The following is an 18115-nucleotide window of genomic DNA, read 5'->3' as shown; positions in this document are numbered from 1 at the left end:
TTTGATACTTTGAAGGAAGAAGTCAAAACGACACAGAGGTTAAATCAGTGAAGATAAAAGATAAGAAGGAACATAGTGAAGAGGGCTGGAATCTGATACATCTAACTTTAAGACATTTGATACACAGGCATGGGAGAAATGTCAGAGATGGAAGGTTGTGGCCTTGGAAAACAGGCAAGTAAAATTGTCAAGGATGTTGGAAAATAGTCCAGAGTGAGTCAGAAATAAAAATTCCATCTTTGAATCTGAACAGGTCTGAGGTTGGCTGGATACTAAAGGAATCATCTGGAGACAGAACTAGGGGAGAACCAGACTGGTGGGGAGGGGAGGGGGAAGCACTGGATTTTTGAGGCATTCAAATGAAAGTGTAATGTAATAAACTAGTGAGAGGGTGTTCAGATACACGAAATTAGGAAATAAGAGGAGGAAAAAAGGACAAAGTATAAAAAACCTCAGGATGACGGGTCCCTTAAAGACAGAGGAAAGAGAAACTCAGTTGCTAGTGAAGGAAAAAAGTCCTTCAATGAACAGAATGACAGGTATAAAATATATAGAAATAAGAGGGGCAAATCTGTACAGCTAAGAGGCAGAGAAGTTCAGTTCAGAAACAGATCCTGAAAATGAAGAACAACTTTGAAAAGGATCTTGTCATGCAAAAAATCAAGACTGAAGATTTTGTTTCAAGAATGAATGGAGAACTAAAATGAACAGCAAATCTGCAAAGCAAGCTCAACAAGAAAAAAAGGGTGAGATAAGAGTGGTTAAAAAGTCCATTTGGGAAGAGAATTAAAGCAGGCAAGGCAAAGTAGAGTCCAAAGTTGTGTTATAATGACATACTCTTCAGAGATATTCAGAAAAGCTGGAATGGAAATTAAGAAATTACAAGAAAAAACTGTCTGGATGGAGGAATGGAGGCAATGTGAGAAGCAACCAAAGATACCATGTATAGAGAACCAGACAGAGATGAAAATAAAGACCAGTGAGTCAAAAGAAGCGAGACCAATGAAGGAAGGAGGCAGCTGAAAAGATAAAGAAGTCAAAAAGGTTAATAGACTGGAGATCCCAAAAGGAGTGAGTGACAGGGTAAAGGAGAGAGAAAGAGAGATAAGCTGAAAGGGAGCAGGTAGTGATCAGAGAAAGGGAATTTAGAAATGAGAGATAATAAAGGGAACAGTATTTAGTAAAGACAAGGTCATGGGAATGATTGAGGCAGTGAGAAAAATCTGTCTGAAACTAGAAATCACAGGCATTGGGCTGGAAAAACTGGATGAAGAACAATGGATTAAAGTACTTATTGGAGGGGAAGCCTTGCCCATGGGGAGGGATAAATTTTGAGAAGACAGAAATGGGTTGAGTTTAGCAAAGTTACAAAGAAAGATGCAAACTAATGGCCACTAGGAAAACTAGACACAGAGGACTTCAAAATCATGAAGAGGGTAGAGCAGACAACAGGACCAATCAAGCAGAAGCAGCAGAAGACAGGAGCTGTAGAACTGTAGAAGTGAATATGAAAGGAAAACACTGTTTAAAAAGCATGAACTGCAGAAAAAGGGTACACAGAAGGGAGTCTAGTTTGAAAAACAAACTTAATCAGTATTTAAGTCATCTTCAGAAACATAAGTAGCACTCCACTTGGCATAGTCAGCACCTGTATTTCTCTCCTTTGGTAATCTTGCCAGAAAGGTTTAGTTACTCACCCAGACCAAGCCAGAGATCAGAAATTCAGAAGAGCAATACTGCCACTGTCTAGGTGATGTGGGGATATGGCTGGCTTGGAAAAATTTTGACTGTTAAAGAAGTACCAAAAAGTATGGAAAACATCATTTGGTATCTGCTATCCAGCACCTTTGCTTCCAGATTAAACTAACTCTTCACAAAGTAGACCTTAAGGCCTTTGTTGATTCTCCCTCACATCAACCTCCTGTTCCTAGAAACTCAAATACTCAATGCAGTGTTCACAACCAGCATTCAAATTCAGCCATTAAGATTCTCATCTCGCTGTATAACAGCAAAGATAAGAGATTAAGTAGACAGATTGTTGAAAACAAACATCACTGTGATTTTGGGTCCCATTCAGAGCTATCTGAGAACCACTGGGATAAGAAGTCCTTCTCCACTTCCAGGCCTCTGTCAAGAATTTCAGTCTGTGGCTTTCTTAATCATGAGCATGAATAAAACACCAGCCTTCTCAGACACTTCTAATACTGCATTTCATCTTCTGGTATACTGGCATGTTTTTAAAGTTTCTGCTCATTACAAAAAGACGACACACTTCTACTGCCTGCTCATACAACTGGTAGCTGGATCATTAGAGTGCAACAGAAGAGGGGAAAAAACCCACATTATTCTCTGCTACCAAACCAGTGACATACAGAAAGTATAAAAAGTGAGCTGAGCATATCATTTCTATATACGCTACTGATTGCTATTTATTCACGTGTGTAGATGAGGTTCACTCAAAATTACTGAAACTACATAAAACCCAGCGAACCTACAAACAAGAGCTCACAGGAGTGGGGCCATAATGGGAGCTCTTTGTTATTTTCATGCTTTACTACATGTTTTCACATAGCATGAAAATAATTTTAAATTTATTTTTAAATTTTAGATAAAAACCACTCCTTTGGGCTAATTGTAAATATACTGGATTTAGTATTTTTAGATAAACTTTTGACAAATAATACAAACAAGATTTTTTTTTATTGTACTATCTTTTGTTACAGTCAAGAAATCTCACCTAGAATCAACTACTGGAAGCAGTTAAGTTGTCACAAGACAAGGTAGCATCTACTGTAACATATATTATATATATCTAACAAGAAAAGTCTGAAAAAATATCATAGAAACACTATAATTTTTATATTGTATTTAGTATCTGAGTGTTTTATTTCTATTAGACTACTGCACAGCAGGGGAGTTCCCAAGACAAAAGAGATTTTATGCAGTGTCATTCAAAGCACAAAGTTCACTCCTGAAGCAAATTAATACCAGAGTATTACTGAAATAAAAGGAGGAGCTACTCAGACATTTTGGGTAGAAATGTAATGTTTTCTTTAAAGAAAATAAACACATAATAACATAGCTTAAAATAAATAGTGGCATTTGTCATCATCAACATATGAAAAAGAGAATGGTCATTTATTAAAGAAAATATTTTATTAGTATGTGGGACACATGGGAGTGTTATAACAGACTTATCACTTTCATATGTTACCAGGTGCTTTACTTTCGGGATAGATTCTACAGTCCCAATTATGTAAGCAGTTCTATTAACCCACATGGGTTTTTTAATTATAAAGTTTGGTACCAGAGTCATCTGTACCATTTGTTTTACAGATTTTAAATCAGGAACAACTATTTTTTTTCCTCAACACAAGATTTAATCATAAATATTAACCCCCCCCCCCCCAAAACCTAAAAAAAATTTAAATGCTTAAGCATGCACATTTGCTAATTCTTAACTCAGCATTTTTTTACTCTACATATCCTCTGGAGGGAGAGATATCTATTATCGGTTTCTTTCAGCGAAAGTTCAATACTTTATGCATAAGATAAGATACAAATAGCCTGATTGCACTGAGGGTTTTTTTCAGTGATTTTTAAATGTTCTAGCCCATTTCAGAAAAAAAAAAATGTATGAGTACTCGTGCATATTAACAGCTAATCCTGGCAGTCAAGCAAATATTGTGCTGCCTTTATCAATATAAAGCATTTCATTCTATGACATATGAAATATAGTTACAGAATATAGCCATCATTTTAAAAATTATATAATCAGATAATAAACAACAACAAATCTAGAGGTTGTAAGATACAAACCAAGGTTTCTCAAATACCTCTTCTCTACAAATTGCTCCACTCAAGTCCTACAAGATTAAGCACACACAGAAGTGAGAAGGAAAACTATGGTTTCATAGAATTCATTCTGGAAACAAATATTTAAAAAATATGTATTAAGATAAGCTCATGATCTGGCACATACTTTAAAAATTCCTGCATTTTGCCAAATACAATTTCCATACTATTTGCAGTTTTAAAAAATACAAAACTGGAAACAATCCTGACCTAGGTTGAACATTTCGTCCACAAACTCCACAGACAGATTTTTATTCTTTGAGCATTATATCAAATCAAAAAATTAAAGCTGCACAGAGAAACAAACAAGCAAAAAAAAAATCTGACCATGCAGGGAAGTGACTGCATCTAGAACATATACATGTATGTACATCCCGCTGCTTTTATTTGAACTAACTTCTTTTTACCCACCTTAAGGAAAAAGATTTAACTGACTGTAACAGCTTCTTAGCTGTTATCACTGAAAAGAATTATGTTTAGACAGTTCTGTATAAAAAGTTCAGTCATGAAACTCTAGAAATTTCATTCCACTCTCCATTTTTGCCACATTTAGAAACAAGGCACATTCCTTCCTTAACAATAAAAATATTATTTAAACACACTCAAAAAGGCACTAAGGTCTATCAAAAATATTCAGCATTTCCTTTTTAACTAATAAAGTATTTGTAACACAGTTTGCATATATATTTATTTCCCAAATGAGGGACTGGCAACTTTCTCTTAAACATAAAAGCTAAAATTCAATTTTGCTAAATATAAAACTAATTCTCAGGATACAGTATACAAAAATTATATATTTATGTAGAATACATTTTGTGTTATACTACAGTATTATATCTTTCCCAGAAGATTTCTGTATTTAAAAAAAACCAAACACTTTAAAATTTAAATACATTGTAAGGTCATTCAAATTATTTTAAACACAAAAAACTACAAACAGGGACATACACACAAACAGTTGAGAAGTTGTAACCTAAAGATCACATCTTTTAATCAGACCTGCTCAAATGACAGCCTCAGAAGAACCCTCTTTGCTACTAGAAGCATCTGCATGGTTTTAAGACTTAACTATGCAGACTCCTATTGCCCCAGGGCAGTGCTGCACAAATCTATTCAAAGCCACCAGATTCGTGAATCAACACCTTAAATTTTCCCAGAAAACCTCCAACAAGTGTTTCATGTGTATTATGACAGAATAACAAAACAAAAAGGGATTTTACAAAAATTTCAGCATGACAAATTTTCCTGAAACTATTTTTCCATCACACTTGGCAAGCGGAGAACTAATCCTATCACCTCTCTACTCTTACAGCAAGAACTGCAAACTACAATTCAATATAAAATACAATAACCTTCTCTAATAATTATGTTCCTCTCAGAACAAAGATTAAAATAAAGTTAACTGTGCTGATTCAAACTTTCCATAAATTACTATAAAGGTGAGAGATTCAGACATTTTGCTTCTGGATAATAAGCCTAATATCTGTATCATGTGCAAAAGTGCAACTGTGTTTTAGAACTGAGGCCCAACTGAACATAATTTTGATATTACAGAAAATAAACTTGAACCCATGTATCATGGAAAACAGTGGTTCTTGGTATCTTGAAATTATGCCTTACACCTTATTTAAACCTGTTGTACAACTGCAAGTCAGTAAAAAATACAAACGAAACCCCCAGAAACAAACAGAAAACAACAAAGCTTGTATGTAAATTGGTTTACGATTCAAAGCACAACGGTAAGCTTCAAATAATTACATTTGTGTAACACACAGAGGGGTGGGATGAGTTGTTTAAAATACTTGGTTATCTCTGCTCTCTCCCTCCTGGTCTGGCGTCAGTTCAGCTGCTGGCGGTGTGTGCGTGCATACGTTTCGCTACATCGTACACGTAGGTGATGTCTGGTCGCTTCTCGGGGTCCGGGTTGATGCACATATTAACTAATTGTCGCAGCTAGGGAGGGGAAACAACACGACAGGATCGTTGGCCTCCTTACAAGCAGTATTTGTGCTTTATCTAATTCAAATTAACAAAACCAGCGAAAATTAGCCCAAGAGCAGTTCTGCATAAGCCCACACTCAACCCTCCCTCTCCTGACACGCAGTTTTATGCAAGAATGTATGCAACGTGCTCCCAGGATTTTTACGTTTTGCACTACTGTGCACTAAAATTGATGAGCAAATTTAAGTTCTAAATCCTTTTAATGTACAACTTCAGGCATGCATTTAGTCCAATCACACATAACCTACAGAAAATTCCCATGTTTTTGGAGGGGTGTGCCTGCAAGCCTCAGAAGGCTGAGGCGAGGTAAATGAGGACTGCTTGTTCATTCACTCAGACAAGAGTTAGCCAGCAATAAATGGCATTTCTGCGTGACAGGTTCCAAGGAACAAAAGGCAGCGGTTCTCCTTCTAACACACAGTTAACCCGCAGAACCTCCTGCTGCCAGGAGCTACCAAGGCACACACATTCAGAAAGCAGCTGAGCAAATTAAACCCACTGTGGGCTATTTGTTATAAAGACTTCACCCCCGAGGAAATTTCTGAACTTAAAACTGGAGCTGGGGAAAAGCACACATTATATTGGCCCTGTTACTTCACTTGTCCACTGCTGAAGATACTATATTGGAATAAATAACCTTTGCTCTATATCCTGGTATTTATTCCTTAGGGCTAGATCATTTATTGTGTTCCTTATGTAAAGGACATAATTAACAAATATGTTCACAAAAGCCTGCAAATAAACAAATCACTACCCTAGAAAACCCTATGTTTCCACACAAACACCATAACTTAACGGGCCTTTTTAATGCACACATTCAGCAGAAGCAACCCCAAAGAGCTTCCCCACCACCTGGATACCTTTCATTGCCTTCACAAACTGGCAGGACAGTTGCAGGCTTTTCTTCCTCTGTTTATATGTCCAAGAACTTATGACATTAGAACTTAACATATTGTCTGGATAACCTTCTGATAGGGCATCTATTTTAAGTTGTATGCAAGTCCTAAGTGTTTTTTCAACATGGAAAATACCTCTTTCATGATGACTTACTAAAATGTTTACAATCTTTTGCGAAAACAACTTAACCAACTCTGAAGCTCTTCCTTTATGCTTTTTAGTAGTTTTGCAAAATGCTCCTGGATCTCCTTACTGCATTAGGGACAAGTGGGGAAGGGGAAGGACACTCCAAACAACACATTGTGATCCACCCTTCTATGCCAATATGTCAAATCTGGTTTGGTCTCCCATGCAGTACTGTTAGGTATGGTTATTGAAAAAAAATCTGTAATTATTGCAACACAGAGCAACCTCATCACTCTGAGTATTCAAAAGTAACACAGGCTGCCTCTTTAAACCTGCCATCAGAGAGCTTCCTTCCTACCTTTTATAAAAAGACCAAGAAGGATTTTAAATTATAATTCTACTCCTTTCACTTTTCAAAAGATTAATTTAAATGCATGGAAACAGGAATTCCTGAAGTTAAGGAAGAAGCATTGCACAGCACTATATAAAGCTTTGTCCATTAGCCCTTGCAGATAAACTGCCCACAATGTACAGGGATTTTGTATTTAACAACACAAAAACTATGTCACTAGACATCCCTATTCCCTGGCAAAACCAGCTTGCTTAATATTTAAAAATGAAACCATTAATTCTGAAGGTAGTGGTCAGTTTGCTGGATTGAAAAGAAACATATTAAATCAAAATAATCTGTAACAGACCTGCTATTTGAACCTTAAATATCTTAAATACATTCTGACTAATGGAGTTATAAAAGCCATCATATTGCTTCTGGCAGTCAGTAAATAAAATACAATGCCAGTGAAAAGAAAAAGTATTAGCCTGTAATAACTCACAAACATTTGAAGAACAGAATGATGGAAATCATTAGCTACTGTAAGAAATAATAATCGCCAGCATGTAATACAAACATGCAAAGCAAAACAGTCTCCTGCAGAAGAAGCAGGTGGGACACTGTAAGCAAGAGGCACAGTACAGTGCATTAGCAGGGATGAGCAGCTTGCTACGTAACACCTCAGACAGCCTGCACGGAAAACAGGAAAGACTGAGGAACATCCAAAACCACCAAGCCTGAAATTACAGTCAAATAAGCAAACATTTTGTGAAGAGAATACAGATGTAATTTATCTGCAATTTATCTAATCTTGAATGTATACATTTCTCTTTCTCTGTGAAGACTTCCATCTGTTCAACAGAACTGCATACAGTAAATAGTCTTTGTAAGCATCCTTGAGGGACTGAAATCTATAAAGCTTGCATCAGAGGGAAAGCAGAGTATTCTTGCTCCTGTTTTTCCCAGTTGTTTATCAATAACTTTACTGCATGTAGAACAGCAGAAATAGATCTTCAAGAAACTTAACCTGTGAAGCACACAAGAAACTTTGTTTACCTCCAACAGACTACTTCATGTCTTTTTAATTCTTCTCTCAGATTTTATTTTCTAAACTGGATGTTATAATCTAAAACCCCATTTCAGCCTCAAACTGCTTGTTAAGTCACTAAACAGTAAGCCTTCCTTCAGAGTTATTTTTGCACTTGTTAGAGAAGATTATAATTCCCAGCTTCAATAAAGTGGTCAAGAAGATTCATTGCTTAGAAAGACAGCGTAGCAAAATGGCATCATTACTCAAAAGTACATGTAAGACTTTAGGTCCTATTAATCCCTGTAGATACACTTGGAAAAAAAAAAAAATCATTCACCCACATAGTGTATTGACTGGTGGCTTTTCACAGCTTCTTATTTTTTACTCTCACTAAAATGCATATATAGCTACCGTTGTTAGAATGCAAGAAAAAATATACAAGAATCAGTTTACTCAGAAATTCTCTTCCCAACATAAGTGGTGAGCTCCATTAGTGACAAACCTTCACTATTACTGTAATAAAATAAACCACAGGGTCACAGACCTCTTAAAATGGTAGTCACTGCAATTACTACAAAATCTCTGTCCCCCTCCTCCCCTGGGGAGTCCAGAATCTCACTCAGTAAGGTCAGAATGCTGAGCTGGCTATGCTTGGGACAGTGCACAACAATAGTGCATATTCCTGAGTAATTTCAAAATCCTTGAGCTCTTTTGAGCCTTGTAATTGAACAGCAAACCCTTGGAAGAAGGTGGATAAATTTTGCTGTACAGGATGAAAACAGTTACATGGAAAGACAGTCTTTTGGGACTGAAACTGGGACCACACTGGATACTAATACTTGGTTATTAGCACTATTCCTTTACTCCTACAGGAATATCCATTTCAATAAACCTAATACCCATTTGTCAGTCCCTCTAGTATTAATAAAATTTTCAGTGTATCAGAAAAGCTCACCAGTATCATGGGAAGAGGCACTGGGATTCTAAAGTCAGACTATCATTAGAGATGGGAGAAATTTTTTATTACCTGGCACAGACTGTCCAATAGGCAGAGCAGACTTATGACTGAACTAGAGGGACCTCCTGTTGCATCCCCAAGCTGCAAACTTCTTTGGCTGCTTATTGTTCTTAACCTCCTCTGCACACTTAGTACAGTGACTGTCTTTAGCCTGGAGCTTAGCCTGACATTGGAGCAGCGGGACACACTTCCTTTAACTTTAGCAGGTTTTTCAGCTACGAAATAAATAATTATCACACAAGTCAGGAGGAGAGGAAAAGACAGAAATACGACAGGCAAGTACTCTGTGTTGCTAGCTAGCTAAAAAAGAAATTTTCATATAGGGAATTTTGGATGAAAAAAAACCACAAGATTATTTTTGGTCTGAATAGGAGACCTTCTTAAAGCCTTTTCTGAGTGCTTTTCTCAAGACCTTCTGCTGGCAACTAACACTATCATCATGGACCTGCTGGCTCATTCAGCTGTCACATCTGGGTAGGAGGTTTGCCAATGGACTTTAGAAGAAATGCACCTCAATCAAAGTGAAGATTTTAAAACTTAATCATGAAATTAATGTTATATTAATATTGGCTGAGAAGATTTTAAGAGTACTGATTGGGGGTGGCAAGGGAGCCCCAGCTTTGAATTCTCTAAAGCAGAACAGCTTTCAGTAAATGCTGAATACTTACTCTGAATACCAGACGTTTTTAACAGATATTAAAAAATTGAGATATCCAAAGTTATTAAGCATCTGAAAATCTTGGCTTGTGTCTCTACCACTGAAGCAATAGTTTGTGAAAACACATCTTAGACTATTAGAATTTCTAATCAAAGGTTTTCTAAAAAAATTACCCATCTGTCCATCTAAAGGTGCATCTTTCTGTCACACTATTCTTCAATGACACAGATGTGATACATTACTAATAGGTTGGTCTTATAAAGGATGCAAAATTTAGAAAAAATGTCACATCTTAAAACTCACTAAAATTTACTTACAAAAAGTTTCTCAGAAAAGCACCTGTCTTGTATTTTGTAATAAAAGTATTTACACTCCTATATTACAGGATGCAGAGACCAACACTGAGTGAAATTTTTCTTTCAGAAAATCTTTGTCATAAAAAATGAAGTGGGATTTACTGATCAGTGAACCCTGATCTTTACTGATCACTGAGTGTGCTTCTGACCTGGTTAAAGGTTTGACATTTAAATTTCCAGTACAGGTGAAACATTTAGGACAGTATCCTAATATGACAGATAACACTTGTTTCTCTTCTTTAGAGTTCTTGCCAGCAGTGTATTTTTTCACACAAGTAAAAAAAGGTCTATTTTGGTGCAATAGCTAATAAATGTGTGTGTACCACGTACCTTAGTGAAGGCACAAGTCTTCATATCAGAACAATGTTCCCATTACAGTTTCCATAGCTGATGACTTCTTTTAAGTAACTATTTTCTTACTTATCTTGATACCTATAATAGTTCTGATTCTCTCATTATCTTTTAAAATAACTTACATGTATTTTGCAAATAACTGGTTTATCCACCGTGCACAAGTACGTCTGCTTTGAAATAAACAGAACGTAACACGTTGTGCTTTGCATCTGTTTGCAACACGAGAAACTGTACAGATGTAAGGAAAAGGTGGAATCTCTTTCCCCATCCAAACTCTAAGACCTTCTATCTGGGCCAGGCTTTGATATTTGCCCCTTGGCTGGGAATCCACATCTCCAACTTCACACTTAGCTGCAGCGAAGTAGCCCTGCAGGCAGGCCAACTTCAACGAACCACTAGTGGTATCATCATTAAAATCCTGCTGAAGGTCACCATGGAAACCGCCTGCTGAGGCTTCGCTGCTGCACTCGGCATCTCCTAATCAGCTACCATGTGAAATGCAAATTCAGACAGTCTGAAAATTAGTCAAGAAGAATAGAGGATGAGGATGCAGATATGTGAAATATTCATGCGCTTCATGGAAAAAGGAAGACAGCATGAATGACACAACAAAGAACGGCCCCTGACATTCTTGCTATCATTTTGCATTATTGTTCACACCCTACTGTATTTCTAGGCCCCCAGTTCTGAAGTTGGTTATATGAACTGCCATATTTATAGTCTGCAATAAATAATAATTAAAAACGGCCAAGGTAAAATAACTAATTGGAAAACCCACAAAGCGGTATAGTGTATAAATTACACAATAGATCGTTATTTCATCCTTTGTAACATCACCCAATTATCTTTTTAAGTCCAGTTTGTTTCATAAAAGGGGAAAAATTGTCACTATAAATACAAAACAAAACACTGAGCAGTAATCTTTTATTAATAGTCCAATCCCTGTCTTTGAATGCAAGAAAATTTAAGGTTGAGAATTAGAAATCCCTACTCTATAAATGAAATTGTATAATGCTTTATGTTTATTTGCTTTTTCGAAGTAATCTTTAATTCATGTAGGCTCAATTCAATTAGAATTGGTTACTAATACCTGTTCTTTGGTTTACAGCTTCTATCAGTTTGCCCTGTTCTTTTCAAAGTGGGAAAGTGCCTCAAAACTGGCATCTCAGAACGTTAACAAGCAAGCATTTATATTTTTCCATTCTGTTACACTAAGAAAGATATTTATTTTGTTTAGTTTCTTTTCATTTTATAGCTAAAAAAATATTCCTCCTTAAATGCACTAATGACAGTAAGAACTGTTACCTATCAACTTAAAACAAACACTGTTGCGATATGCATGAGTATATTGTTCAAATTCAATTATATTATGTCTGCCTATACTTCTCTGAGATCTACTATTAGTGTTGTCAAGAACCACTCTTTCTTGCAAAAGAACTGCCATTCAACTGTATTGAACAGCACACTGCAGTTTTATAATGCAGACAAATGGGAACTAAATTCATTTTTACTAGTGAGTTACATTATATCTATTTTAATGCAGGCCCCCAGAGAACCAAGGGCAGTGCACTAATTTACTGTGCAACATAAACTTGTTGTGCTTTTAGAAAAGCATGCTATAGATGTAAGACTCCCATTTTGGCATGTGGAACATACATCATTGTGCATTCTGGGAAAGCATTTTGTCATACTTGCAAGGAAGCCCAATGAAATTAAGAATCTAACAGTGTGACGTTTCCATCATTAATACTCTCAAATATAAATCATATGAGAGATTTGTTTTGACAGGAACATTTGAGTGAGTTCAACAAGCAAACACTTATGGGCATAATCTGCAAATAACATAAAATCACACAAGTTCATTTATTTCCCTGGAAGCGTGCCAGCTTACATAAACTAAAGATCCAGTCCATGAAAAGGAAAATTACTTACTTCCTCTGAATAGTGATCTGAAGGGAGAGGTGGGTAGTCACACTGTTCTATCTTCTTGCACAGAGAGTACAAGTTCATTTTATCACCATAAAAGGGACTCTGCAGCGCAGCCATCTGTTTAAAGAAAATGCACAGTTTTCTTTTGTGTTTTTAAGTAAACCTATTTTGTCATAAAATCTGTAATACTAACAAATCAAAAGTGATTCTTAATGACTTTCAATTCCCTGCTTAGATAACGTGTTGCAGAGCTAAAAACAGAAGTTCCAAAACTATTACTGTAACCAGTGTGTGTACTCGTTCTATGTCATATAATTACAGCTGTCACAGTCCTTACACTGCAATATTTGAATTGCACACCATTAGGGTTTTATTCATAGAGTATGAAGAAATACCCAGTAGTTTATGATAGTGCTGTGAGTGTGGAGGGTCCTTGCACCACGAGGGAGACCAAAAAAACCCCAAAAACATACTTTTCCTTTGAAAACATTTTGGAAGAAAACATGACTTATATGAAAACATTATCTGACCCAAAGCAATGCAGTGTGTATAAAATGCTGGGTAACGGCAGTAGGAGATTTTGTAACCTTCCACAGCCATGACACTAGACTGCCATACAGATGGGGGTTTTTTAAAGCAAGAAAACACTATCATCTATACTTTCAAAAAAAAAAAAAAGACCCAAAAACTTCATAGTTCAGGATGTTATTCAAAAAGATACTTTAAAAAAAATCCCCAAACTTCATCAGAAGTTCCAAACTGGTACCTATGGCTATAATTTACAATTAAAATACAAAAATGAGAAAGTCTGTTGCAGAGTGCTTATATAAATGACAGCTTAAAACCAGCATTAGTAAACCTACCCTTTATTTCCAGACAATGTTGCAACTTGACATTTAAGGTGGAAACAAATGCTATGGTTAGCTGCATTAGAAATGTAAAAATTCATTTAAAATCTCTCCTTTCCGTTCAAAACCTTCGAAATCTTTTAACTGCAGCAGCCTGAATGCTGCTCTGAGTGCAGAGCTGCCCCAAAGTCAGTCACCCTTTTCTACATGTGCTAATAAGTTTGATTTTGGAAGGACAATGTGTACATTCCCCAGACAGGCAGAGTGTGTGTGAAACACGCTAGTCCATGCTGTGCTACTCAGTGAGCTTCAGCAGGGACAGGACAAGCTGAAAATGGCTCTCATCTGTCTTGTGGTCTTCCAGATAGCAGTTTAACTCTTTCATGTCTAAGCACCAACATCACTGAGGGAAATGTATGAAGAAAATTACCAAAATTCTCTTACATTTACTTTGTATCTATTTAAAATGCTTTCATATAATTCAGTACTTTTTCATATTACCTTCAAATAAGAATAAAAAATTGTAAAGCTCCCAAGACAAATATAATGCTACAGTTCCATTCTAAACTCCTCCCAAAAATTCTGTAACTGTATTACCAAAATAATGTTAATTTTTGGATTTACATGACATTGTCTCTTACCTTAAAAACAATGTTAAAAATGCAAGCTAAAGACCAAAAAAGAAAAGAAGGGGGGGAAAAAAGAAAAATCAACTGCAGGGTCTGTACACATGCAGAAATTCTAAATAAATGCACAGATACTCATTTTCGTACTTTAGGTGTTCATTAAAAAGTACTTTTGTTTGAATGCTGCCGAGTGTTAAAAAAATTTCTGAATGTCCCCTAAGGAGTTAAAACAGGAATACTATATTTTCATGCATCTCCTGCTTTGACAGATGAAAAATGTCAACTGTCCTGTTTTTATTTTCAAGCTTTTGCACTATTCATCTGGTTCATTAGTGCATCTCGCTGCTGCCCCTGACAGCTGCTCGCCCTCTCCTCCCAGCAGCTGAATTTTTCAGGCTAATTTGATCCTCCACACTGAGACGATCACTAGAATGATTGACTTGCTCCCTGACCTCCAGGGTCTGACTTTCCTGATTAGTATTCTGGGGGTGTCTGAGGGACGAAAGCCCACTGTCTGTCTTCAGGGCTGGTGGCAGCTCGCTCTCTCTTTTTTTTTTCCTTTCTTTTTTTTTTTTTTTTTTTTTGAACTGTAAGCCACCAACCTACAACCCTGTAAGGATGCAATTGCTACGCTGAACAATAAAAGGAAATGTGTAAGACCTACTTTTCCATGTAAAGGTCCGTGTAGCAAAAGCACAGCATCTTGATTTTAATTAGTAAAGTCTACTTTGTTGCATATCAATTAAAACTCCAGAGGTAGTGTTTTTGAGGCTTCGGAAATACCTGGGGCTCTAAAAAATTCAGACTTTAAAACACACTTCTAATAACCTTATTGGCCACACAGCATTGAATAATACATTGTAATATGCATTAGAAATAATAATTTTTAAAAACAACACGCATTATAACAAGTTAGTCTAAAATTAAAACATAACTGAAAAGAGTTTAGCAGCAATTAAGCATTTCTTGAGATGTGATAAATCTGCCACAGCTTTTCTCCTGTTAACCTGGAGACAATCCAGAGTACATATGAGCACATATCACCATCAAATCAACATAATAAAACATGCTCAAATGCAGGCAATGGACATATCACAAAAAGACACCAAGCACAAAACTGCAGATAAAAAGAATACGATGCATTAGTCCACACAAGTCTTGGAAGAACCTCAAGTAACCACTTTCAAATAATTTTAAAAAAATAATAATACTGAGAAAAACGCTGAGCATGTATTTTGAGTTTGCTATATCTAAAATTTCAAAATTACATTTCAATGCTCCACAACAAAATATGAAAACCCATCACAAACATCTGGTATGTTGAAGAATTAACTAAACGGAATAAATGCACTTCTAAAAAAAAAATTAAAAGCTAAAATTGAAGACACTGCCATAAACTGTAGGTTTATATCAACAATAAGGATCCTAATTATTATTTTATATTTACAATAAGGAAAACAAACACCATCATACCAACTTAAATACCATCCCAGTAAAACTTCTAAACTAAATCAAAGGAGAATGGTATTTCAAGATGCTGGTTAATCAATGGAATTAAGATATTTAGCTATTTTGAAGTTATTTACCAGATCAAAGAAAAATGTAATATTCACATAGGTGTTTAATATACTGTACCAGCATGAAGGCAGGAAGCTTAAAAAAAAAAAATCTTTAGAAAAGTGCTACTGATTTCTGTCCAGCAATTTAATTTCATGTAACATAAAAGAAAAATTAACCTTAAACCATGTTTTTTTTACATAATGATTACTTATTCAAAGGTTTTATTTGTTTGCTTCCAGATTTAAAAATTACTAAGGAAAACCAATGAGTGGCAAAGAAGTAGCAATACTGAAAAATGCTCATCTACCTTGTGTTACCTTTGGGCTTGTGCAAGTGTGCACAGCACTGAAACCGATGGCAGCTGCCATGGTCAGCACTGAGGAATTCCAACACAGGATTAAGTTGTCGTTCAGAATTTAAACTTCTAAATGCTATCAGCTACAAGACATCATTCCTATGAATCATCCCCAAGGTTTAGAAGCAATAGCCATACATAGATCTGCAAATTGCAGAATTGCAATAAAGCTATTTGCTCTTAATATTCAAAGCAGCATGTCAGTGGTAGAAAGTAAATGAATATTACTGGAGATAATTCACTAGTAGTAACATACAACTTTAACAGGCTGAAAACGTCTTCTACAAAATGCTAGAACAAGAGGTGCTGATACTGTTGAGTATGTGTTAAATGAGTTCTGCCGACTCACTGAGGCAGGTGGCTTTCAGGTAAACAAAATGTATATGACTTGAGTATATTAGTTTTTACCTGGAAGATGACTAGGAAGACTTCACTGCCATTGAACCAAATTTTTTTCCAGCATTCTTCAACACAAGTGTTCATTCTTTGGATCAAGAAATGACATGCAAAGATCTTCGAAGACATAATTGCCTTGGAAGCCTGTTTTTAACAACTTCATCTGCCTCAATTTCAATTTGCCCTGTATCTTTGTTTTCTCAGAATATAATATTATTTAAAATTATGTGTCACCTACCAATCTTAAATGCAGAAATACAGAAATCAAACACTAATTGCAGTTTAACCAATTGTACAAAAATAGAAAAGTTACATATGTCTGTGCAGCAGAACTCATTGCCTTGAGAGATAACCCAAGCTAGGAGTAATAACTGAACATTTTCTATTGTTTTACTTAGATTTTAAATATTTATAAAAATAAGAATATTTATAAAAATAAGCAATTTGTATAAAAGTAACTTATTGCAAAGAATCTATCATGAAAACACATAGAACAATTTTATATGTGCTTGCTATTATTCATTTATTAACCCTTCAGTTCATTTATTAATCCTTCATTGATATTCATTTATTAATCCTTCAGTTAAACCCAATCTTCATCAAATTGCTACAAGATCTTTGTAGCAAGCCCAGCAAAAGGCAAGTCTCAAGTAACACACATGTAAAAGTACTCCACACACTGAAGTTACATAAGGGGAGTGGGGGGGAAGGGGAAAGTACAAGAGTGTTATTAAGTTCACTGTATATATCAATATTACCTCATACAGCAGACAGCCTAGGGACCAGATGTCAGATTTGAAGTTGTAACCATTTTCATGTATCCTCTCTGGAGACATATAATAAGGTGTACCAACTGCAATAAACACAGAAGTATTTTTGAATGAAAATTTCTGTTGTTACACATTAGTAAAATTAGAGTTTTCCAGGCTGAAAAATATTTTTCATCTTCTATTTCTCGTTTTGCTATCACATATAATTTCAAGTCTTATTTATGACACTTCAGTTTGACAGAAATACATGAATTAGATATCTATTTCATCCAATACAGCTTTATTTTCACTACTGATACCTAATTACCAGAACTATTCAGTTGTAGAATACTTCCAATTTTTGCTTTTAGAGAAGCTCAAAAGTAATAAGTTTCTCCTGAAGAGAATCCGGGGAACATACCAGACACACACACATCCCTGCTTCTGTTCCAAGCTGTTATCACTGGCTAGAAACAACAGCTAGAAATTCTCTTCCATGGGTTGAATTTCATTATTTGTTTTGAAAGTTGTCTGCTCTTCCTTTTGAGAATATAAAAATCTGAAAAAGCTACTTTTGAAACTAATAAACAATTTAGTTTGAATAGCTGGAATTCAAACTGAGCCTGAAATCCAGGACCTTCAGAGATGAAGGCAGGAAAACCTGTTAGCCCAGCAGAGGCTGAAGTTCCCATAAGTGACTTGGCCATTTACTGCAGGACTCAACTCCATGAGGGCTTTTCAGCTCCCAAACCTGTGCCTGTCCCAGCTTAATCCTGCCTGTGAGCTGTGGGCTCTGGAGACATCTGCTCTCTTGAAAAGCAGCATTCACTAGGACTGCCCCAGAGTTAATTTACATTGGATACTCCAGGACATCTCTCCTCTTGATTTTAATCAAACTCCACCCATCTTTATTACTTGGAAGAGAGAAATTCTGAGAGATGTTTCAGCTCCGTAAAAAAATGCCATTACAAAAAAAAGTATCTGAGTGATGCATTCTTAAATGACTGAGCAATAAAAAAGAAGAAG

The 18115-nt window shown here is 35.9% G+C and overlaps 1 protein-coding gene across 4 annotated transcripts in view; it reads right to left on the bottom strand.

The window, feature by feature from the left end:
• Positions 1-2681: 2681 nt before the first annotated feature.
• NEK7 (NIMA related kinase 7) overlaps positions 2682-18115 on the bottom strand; it is a 62428-nt gene continuing 46994 nt past the window's right edge. For 3 of the 4 annotated variants that reach the window (XM_027671817.1, XM_027671819.1, XM_027671818.1), the window contains exons 8-10: positions 17099-17193; positions 12559-12672; positions 2682-5808 (exon numbers count right to left, since the gene is read on the bottom strand). In XM_027671817.1, coding sequence (XP_027527618.1) covers positions 5698-5808; positions 12559-12672; positions 17099-17193 — 320 coding nt within the window. In that variant the 3' untranslated portion in view covers positions 2682-5697. Of the gene's footprint in view, positions 5809-9267; positions 9474-12558; positions 12673-17098; positions 17194-18115 lie in introns of all 4 variants that reach the window. The other variant, XR_003532309.1, reaches the window with a different exon arrangement.

The sequence above is a fragment of the Neopelma chrysocephalum genome, unplaced genomic scaffold (assembly GCF_003984885.1).
Source record: "Neopelma chrysocephalum unplaced genomic scaffold, ASM398488v2 Primary Assembly neopelma1_97222, whole genome shotgun sequence".
Lineage (NCBI taxonomy): Eukaryota > Metazoa > Chordata > Aves > Passeriformes > Pipridae > Neopelma > Neopelma chrysocephalum.
Note: the sequence above shows the minus strand (reverse complement) of the source record. Positions and strands in the feature narration are given on the sequence as shown.